A 9,145-nucleotide genomic window follows, 5' to 3' on the forward strand; every position below is an offset into this window, starting at 1 on the left:
TCTACTCATTATCTGTCCAGGCTGTGAAATAATGCTAAATTTGGGGTAAGTGAACATTTCTGTTATTTTCTTGACCTCACCGCAGGAGAAGCGAACAAACTAAAGGCTGCCCAACCCTGGTCACATAACAGTCAAACAATGTTACTGGTCTAGTGATAATTCTTTAGGCACTCCATGTTATTGATCACAGGTCAGAAATATCTAGATGCTGCAATTACAGATCAACTATAAGAAACAAAACATTGTATTTTAGATTATAGACATACCATCTCACTAGACAATGTGCTCTGGGAGGAAAATCATTGTTCATACACAGAAGATCTTGCATAGCAACTGGAAGAGCATCTGTAAAATCATTCAGAAAGATGAAAACTTCACATTTTCACCTTGGGAATAAGCAGGATATATTTATATATAATACAGAGAAGTGGATAAAAGTTTATGGTTCTTCTTTTTAAAAAATCAAGTTGGATCTAGATTTAGCTGCATGTAACAGGATTGGAAGAAGTGTCCTACCTGGCAAGGCTGGTGTGCAAGGACCAAAGTACACAGCTAAGGGGTTTTAAGCTCAAAGGTGTGAGTAATTGGAAATTTAGGGTCAGAAGCTTGCCCACAGTTGTCCACCCACACATGTACTAAATCTCACCCAGTCTATATTGCAAAAGCGGTGGATAGTGGGAACAACAGTTGGCTCCTTCCCCTAGTGGAATGACCTCTCTAAGGAGACATGTTCCTGACAGAGGTGGATAAAAGTTTATAGTCCTTTTTGAAAAAATCACGTTGGATTTAGCTGCATGCGACAGGACTGGAAGAAGTGGACATCCATACCCTCCTCCATCCCAGTGCAATACCTGACACTCTTCTGAAAACACTACAGCATTAGTGAGGGCTTCTGGGAGTTTTAATCCAAGAACCTCTGGGGGTCAAGAACCACTAAGCTGACACTGCACTACAGAGAAGGCTGGGGAATCTTGCTGTATTTAGTAAGGCAATGGAATGGGGGGAAAAGGAGATCTTCAGAAATAGAGAAGAGGTCACTTCTGTCTATGGAAGGCACAACATAGAACAAAAAATTATATTGTTTTAACTATAAATATTAAACAATCTGAATAATCCAAACATATGTTTGTTAACTATACAGTTAATGAATATGATTACACCTGTATAACAGAACCATAATGTAGCATTATGTGCTTGATCTTCAAGATCATGTACTCTCCAACCTTTATACTTCTTTTGCAATAAGATCAGATGCATGTGTTTCTATTTTCAAGTTGTTGCAATTTCTGGTTATGATCAAACTGAGAAAAATTATTTACTTTACCTATAGTTTATCCAAACAAGCCAGATGGCTAGTGTGGACAAATCATAGGTAACCTTAATTCATTTATCCCCTTATTAACATATCAACAAATCACAAAGTTGAAAGAGGTATGGGATCTGCAACAGGTACAAAATGCATTAACCAGGCTGGTCTCAGGCACATTCAGATATGATCATATTTCCTCAGTTCTGGTCCACTTGTATGGGTTTCCTGCATACTTCCATGCCAAGTTCAAGGTACTAATGTTGACATACAAGGCCCTTAATGGTTTGGGTCCTTGTTACCTGTTGGGCAACTCTCCCTGAGATTGTCTACCCGTGCCACCCACTCCACCCAAGTTATGATGTTGCTAGCCACCACCCTGAGGGAGGCCTAGAAATTGACAACTAGGAACCAGGCCTTCTCAGTGGTGCATGTTAACATTACAGAATGCCCTGCCAGCAAAGGTGTGCAAGGACACTTCCCTCCTGGCATTTAGAACATGAGCCAAAATATTTATTTTCAGAGTAGTTTTCAAGCTATCCTCCCCACATGAAAGCTTATTATGTTTTAATTTTCTTTCTGACTGCTGTCACCAGGGAATGTTTTTCTCTTTGATGAGAGGTTAGTCGTGGGGAGGGCTAGGGTGCTTTTACATTTTTGTTCTATGTATGTAAGCTTCCAAGAATACTGGCACACTGCAAGTGGAGCAAGATAAAAGTTAATTAATTACCATCTATTAATTAATTAAATACCACCAATTTGTCTACATCTCTGAAAGAAAAAAGAGCACACAAACTCGAGACTCGTACAAATTAACACTAAACTATACTTTAGATTAATCAGTAAACTGATTCAATAACTCTAACTACACTAGTTAAAGAAGGCTTTTCTCTAAAAATTAAGAACCAATTAGATAATGTATCCTACAAATACTTATTTGCTGAAACTTTTCCAGTGATGTCCAGATGTTGCTTTTTTGAGCTTTTAGTCATGAGAAATTCATTTTTGTTTGCTCTTTTGTTTGGAGGAGTGGCTAGTTGAAAACAAAGGAAAAAGAGATACATCATTCAGTGTTTTGAAGTAGATGTATGTTCTATGTTCCCATGCTTAACATCAAACCACCATAGGTGCTATCATAGCTGCTGTATCAGAATATTTTAAGGAAGTACACACTAAGATTTTAAAAAGCCACACATTAAAGGCTTAACAGAGTAAGGATTATACAATATATTATATTCTACAATTAGTAAAATTCAAGTTAACTTATATCAATGATTTCCCTCTGTATGGTGCAATATACTCTACTAACAGAAAATTAACATGGCTTACTGATCAGATTTGCAGTACTTTAGTAAATATACCAGTGCAAGTCTACAGCTAGTTATTTTCCAACACATATACAACTGACCTATATAGGCAAAGTAGTAACTGACCCATTATAACAGTACCAAGTCACACGGTATCATTAAACTGGCCAGTTAAGCTTCTTAAGGGATACTATACAAAGAAACATTTAGAAAGCAGTTGTGAAGGCTTTCTTATACTAAGGCTTAATGAAGACTAAAATTGTGGTTGTTGATTTAATCGTAAATACAAAAACTGATGCCACTGGTGTTTAGATCTGTATATGTAACAGATATTATTGATGTCAAAATTAAATAATGATGCAATACAGCTGAAAAGTTATAGGAAGAGAACATATCCCAATCATTTACTCTAGTACTCTGTATTTATTTATTTATTTAATTTATTTATCTCTGAACCATTTCAGCAGAAATTTTAATCTTTTTTATTTTCATGTTTTAATCTTTTAATTGTATTTTAAATCATATATTGTTTAATTTATCTTTTAATATTTAACTTATTGTATTTTTAAACTGTGTGAATTTTAATGTTGTGAGTCGCTTTGGGTTCCTTGTTGAACCCAATGTGGTATATAAATAAAAAAAAACAAATAAACAAACAAATAAGAACATATTCTATGAACTGAAGTATACAGATTTAAACAATTAGGAAAAATAACTGGACATTTTTATTGTATTAACATGTATCATTAAAGCAATATGTTGAAGTCATTTGCTAGATTCCAAACTCCTACACTGCCTCTGTTAAGGGTTTACACTAGTCAAATGGAATATAATTTATTTATTTATTTCTTATTTTTGAACAGCTGGTTACCATGAAATATCAAACCACCAATTTCAAAAGCCATTTGTCACACGATATGAAACAGGTGGTTGTTGTACAGGAAACCCATCTAAATTCTGCAAATCTAATTCAGTGCTTCTAGAAATACTAGCCATTGTGCACAGCTCTCTCAAAACACCAGATGAATGCAATTGAACCAACAGAAGGCAAAGGCAAATTATAAAGAAAGAAATGGACATAATATACACAACAATGCATCTACTTATGCAGTTTTGTAAAGATCACATTTTTCATAATTTTAATAAGTTTTCAATTCTGGCAGGTAACCATCTGATTTGGCAATTATGCTGCTAATCTCTTGGCAAACATTCAGCTAAGGCTAGGGCTACGTGAAAGATTGTATCTCCCTGTAGCAGTCCCCAAAATATAATAAAATCCCCAGGGCAGTGCCTTTTCTTGTTTTCACCACCTTCACAACCATGTCTGTTGATGACTTTAGCCAGGGCCTTTTCTATGGCTGCTCCTATATTATGGAACTCCTTTCTTGAGAGGTATAGCTCACCCTTTCCTTCCTTTCCTTCTGCCGGCAGCTGAGAAATTACCTCTTTAGACAGGGGTGGGCAATTAATTTCTATAGGGGGGCCACTTAAAAATAAAAAGAAACAGTGATGTTATGATTGTTTTTATTTTAAACTTGTTAATCTTCACAAATACTAAAGAGGTTTTTTGCAGTACAGTATGTTAAAGATAAGCAACTGATCAACTTTAGACAAAAAGCTATAAATGGTTTCGATGTTCAAAACTGTCCACTGGCTGGACAGGAGCAGCTCGTGGGCCGTATGTGGCCCTTGGGCTGCACTTTGCCCAGGTCTATCTTTAGAGAAGCTTTTAGATTCACCAGGCAACTGAGATAGAGTTTAAAAGAGTTCTCTATCTCAGTTGCCTGGTGAATCTAAAAGCTTCTCTAATCTGATTTATTTATTTTTAAATAATGTTTTTAAATATTTGTATACTATGGCTTTAAATTATAATTGTTTTGTCTTGGTTAAATGATTATTTAAAATGTATGTAAGCTGCCTTGGGTTCCCACTAGTGGAAAAAAGGCAGGATAACAGTAACATAAATAAACTTTCAATTGGCAAGTGTAAATAAATATGATGAAAAAATGTATTTGTCAAATTAAATAAAAAAGCTGGAGTAAAATCCTTCTGCAATCAATTTAGTTGTGTGTGTGTACATATATCCATATCTATATACCTTCCATTTCAAATACGCTAAAACAGGAATATTACAGCAACCCAACCCTACCTATGTTTACTCAAGAATTCTACCATTCAGAATAAACATGCATAAGGCTGCAACTGTACATGCACTTTCCAATTTTGGCAACACCAAGTTCAAAGCAAAGACTTCAGCACTAACAGGAAATTACTACGGCACTATGCGATTCAGTGCATGCATAAAGATATTCTTTAGTATTCCTCACATCTGTTTGCACTTACGTTTCTGCCACATCATCATTATGTCATATAACATAGAAGTAACATTCAAGAAGTGGAATATTATTTCACTACACATATAAGCTTGCATAACAGGAACCAGCCACTATTCAAATAATCAATTGGTGTCATCTCTATATTACTAGAATCCTCTTCTTTATTATATATTTAAAAGGAAAAGAGATCCCAGAAACATTTCATATAACATATTCCACTCTTATCTATGCTCATGAACTGAGAAAGAGAACTCAATGCCTACATTCTAATTCCATTAACCTATAATGTCAGTTTAAAAACTAGGTCATATAGGATCAGTGGTATGTAAGAGTAGTTCTGTAACAAAGGAAGTAACGATACATAATTCACTACTGAATATCACAGTGCTCCCAGGAAAGGAGTAATAATTTCTTTTACAACTGTATATTCTAACAGCAAAACATAAATGCTATCAACACAGAAGCTATCAACTTGAAATCAGTTGGGCATTAGGCAGGGTATTTACCTTCTCCCTGTTCCTCCTTTGCATCCTTGCCATTAGAGTCTTCCACAAGATAATGATGTGTCACTGAGAATCGGAAATCAGCAAAAGCAATCTCATCTGATTTCTCCTCCCATGTTCCAGTGGTAAATATACTCTGCAAATTGAATAGATGGATACATTGATTGTGAACTGGAAAGATAAACTAATATCTAATTTAATGAACATGAACAGCTGCAATATAATTCCACTGTTACTGCTCCAAAGTATTTTATAGAAGTTTCATATAGGGCAAGATCTAACAAAGATCGCGGGAACCTTCAGTCCTTAGCTGCTGATCTATACTGTTCCTATCTTAGCCATCCCCTGGACAAGCTCCCTAAGTTTGGCAGAAACTGAAACTCCACAACATGATAAGCTTCATCTAACAGAACAATAGATCTTGAATTTCTACCACTTGCTATGCCCTCAAAGCAAGGCTTTGATTCCTTAACCTGTTTATTCCTTAACCTGTTGGTTAGTTCACTTACTCAATTTAGCCTGAATTTTCATTTACTGGTTCACCTTGCTTTTTCCTAAGTTTGGTTAAGGGAACCATTTGCAGTGGTCTCTTAAATAGTTTAGAAACAGATATTACCTTTTCCAAAGATTTGCCTGATGAAACACCAATAAGTTTCCAGTCATTCAAAACTTCCTCAACTCTGGAAATAAACCTAATGAAAATAAATTATGTTTCAGAATTACCACAATGCAATGCCCCACATAACAATTCTAGACAGAATTTTTCAATTTGTAACAGCTTATACCACCTGAAACATGTTGGAATTACTGCACAATCTTTAAAGGTATCCCTAAACAAAGCACATTACAGTAATCTAATCTACAAATCACCAAACCATGAATTGTAATTAAACACTTGCTAGATGGTACCAACATGAATTTGACCAAACTCCAGGAGGCAGTGGAAGACAGGAGGTATGCTTTGGTCCATGGGGTCACGAAGAGTTGGACACGACTTAACGACTAAACACCAAAGATGGTAGAACAAACAGCCATACTAATTACTAATACATAATAAACCAGCATTCTTTAAACAATGCTAGAACCAGAGGTACTCAAAAACTCTAATATAGAACACACTTTCATTAGAAGCAGATATTTCCCAAGGAAACAATAGTTGCCTGTTTTATTTGTAGCTTATTTATTTTGTAGCTTATTTATTTTGTTAGATTTATATCCCTTCTTTCCTCCAATGAACCCAAGGTACTGTGTTTCCCCGAAAATAAGACAGGGTCTTATATTAAATTTTGCTGCAAAAAACACAGTAGGGCTTAATTTCAGGCAATGTTTTCATTTTTTTCATGTACAATAATCTGTATTTATTCAAATACAGTCATGTCATCATCTGTCTACTAAAATGATCTGCTCTAATGGCTAATAGATCTTGATGCATATCGGAGGACTGGTGTTCTTGCTGATGCCTTGGCCAATATGTGGAAGATGGAAACAGCCCAGCTATGTTACATGACTTCAACTAATTGTCCTCGTCCTCTCTGCATAGCCCATGCAGCATCTCAGTATACATCACAGCTGACGACAATGAAGCAACTGGAACAATGTCTAGCATGTACAGGAAAGAAAACTCTTCAGAAATAAGCCCCAGTAGACATACTGGAACCTACTCCTAAATATACATGCATATCTCAAGGACATATTTTGTTTTCTAAGCACTGAAGTAATGACAGTGGTCATTATGGGACTAGGCATGTGACTGACACCTTGCAAAATGCTGAAAACTACCTGCAGGACAGCTGTTCTGCATGCAGTAAACCAAACAAAAATATTTAATATGCAACAAAATAAAAACGCATGTTACACATGCAAAAAGTGACTGACACAACAATCTCTTTGAAAATTATTACCTAATGAAGTATTTAAAATGGTACACAAAACATGTCATACCTTAAAAGTAAATTATAACATAGCTGTCCCTAGATAAGTTTGTGGCTATATACCTTCAAGTCATAACTGATTTACAATAACCCTAATAGGGTTTTCACTGGCAAGTGAGGTATTTAAGGAGTGGTTTTAGCACTTCCACCCTCTAATGAGTTTTCATGGCAGACTTGGGTAATTCCCCCTCAATCAGATTTCCAGCAAAGCATTCCCCCTCAGAATGGCTTCACAGTTGACATATATAGGAATGCAGGAAGCAGATTTACACTTTGCCAGACGATTGCTCCATCCAGCCCAGGACTGTCAACTCTGACTGACAGTGGCTCTCCAACTTTTCAGCCAGAATTCTTTCCTATTCTTACCTGAAAATGTTGCAAACTAAATCTGAAACTGTTTAAATCCAAAACATGTGTCTTACAACTAACTATGCCCTCTCCCTATTACGCCCAGCTTCCTCCCCCCCAAATTTTATACATTGGAGGACAGATCTTCTGTTTTCACCTGTGTATTCTTATTCAATCATTCATTTCATGAAAAACAATTTGTGACATAACTAACCAGCTAGGAGAACTTATTTTCCCCTCTTTCTGTCAAGAAAACCTTTTCACTATTTTTAGCCAACCAGGTTTAACCTTACTTGAGGAGCAAGGGGCAGGCAAAACCTTACCAGTAATAAGTAAGTCGGGGAAACATGAAGCAGTGCTGCTGACACAATCTTTAAGTTAAGCAAACTGCCAACTGCCTTTTTTTTAAAGCCCCATCTTCCCATTTCTTAAAAAGCTCTTTTACAAAGGGAAGAAGCAGCTGCTTTTACCACAACCATTTTCTCTTCATTTTTTTCATGCTTTGCTTTTGCCTCTGTTTGGTTTGGTTTCTCACAGATGTGCCTCTAAATAAAAGGGGGGGGCGAGGGCTGCCGTACCCCTCCTGCCAGCCTTGTCCCCAGTAATTCTCCAAACGCTGCCCGCAGCCCCAAGCAAAGAGTTTTGGCGGGCCAGACGTGTGGCGCAGGAAGGGGATGCCCTTCCGTTTCCCTCCGCACACCTTCTTCAACCTAGCTAGGAAAAGATGGGCAGGTGCCCAGGAGAAGGCGATTCGAAGTACTGTACAAACGTATGGGAAAAGGAAAGAAAGCGGCCGCTCCGAGACAGAAGCAATGCCTACCTTTCCCACTCGGAGGCGGTGGTGAAGTCTGTGATTTCAAACACTTCGGACTCGGGCTGTGGGAAAAGAAAGCGGAAGGGAGGCAATGAGGCACTAAGCCGTCAAAGGAGTGGGGAGGGGCCGAGCTCCCCTGATAGGCATGACTGCCTTTGCCGAGCCCGGGTGGTGGTGGTGGTGGAAATGTCAAAATCTGGGCTCACCTCACTGTCGGCAGCCATCTTGAGCAGCCCCCCGGCCGGCACGACGGCGCAGCTTCCCGAAAGGGATTGTGGGAGTGACGCGCGCGGAGGGGGGGAGCGGGGGGCGGTGCCTTCGTGTTGTGGGAGGGAGGGAAGCCGTAAAGAGCGGCGGCGTCTAATCTACCTAGTTGGCATCCGCTCCCCGGGATCTCTGGCCAAAGAGGCTGCTGTGGCGGATAAAAGCGTGCGAGGGTTTCAAGGCGCCGCCTTTTGCCGGGTTTTGCTGTCCCTCCGAAGAACCCACAACACCCATTAGATCCCGGCCGTGAAAGCCTTCGTGAATACAAGTCTTTCAATATTTCCAGTTGGTGGTGTGTAAACAGAAAAAGATAATTTAGCCCTCTGCAAGTATTCC

The 9,145-nt window shown here is 38.1% G+C and overlaps 1 protein-coding gene across 5 annotated transcripts in view; it reads right to left on the reverse strand.

Annotated features, from left to right (window-relative positions):
- RAB3GAP1 (RAB3 GTPase activating protein catalytic subunit 1) overlaps window positions 1-8,836 on the reverse strand; it is a 41,203-nt gene extending 32,367 nt beyond the window's left edge. For 3 of the 5 annotated variants that reach the window (XR_012082094.2, XM_020779638.3, XM_020779637.3), the window contains exons 1-5: window positions 8,752-8,836; window positions 8,552-8,607; window positions 6,069-6,144; window positions 5,456-5,588; window positions 267-345 (exon numbers count right to left, since the gene is read on the reverse strand). Coding sequence is in view for 2 of the 5 variants with exons in the window: in XM_020779638.3 (XP_020635297.3) it covers window positions 267-345; window positions 5,456-5,588; window positions 6,069-6,144; window positions 8,552-8,607; window positions 8,752-8,769 (362 nt within the window). In the remaining 3 variants the exon portion in view is untranslated. The remainder of the gene's footprint in view (window positions 1-266; window positions 346-5,455; window positions 5,589-6,068; window positions 6,145-8,551; window positions 8,608-8,751) is intronic. The other 2 variants (XM_078377123.1, XM_078377120.1) reach the window with 1 other exon arrangement.
- Between the last annotated feature and the right edge of the window lie 309 nt (window positions 8,837-9,145).

The sequence above is a fragment of the Pogona vitticeps genome, chromosome 1, assembly GCF_051106095.1.
Source record: "Pogona vitticeps strain Pit_001003342236 chromosome 1, PviZW2.1, whole genome shotgun sequence".
Taxonomy (NCBI): domain Eukaryota; kingdom Metazoa; phylum Chordata; class Lepidosauria; order Squamata; family Agamidae; genus Pogona; species Pogona vitticeps.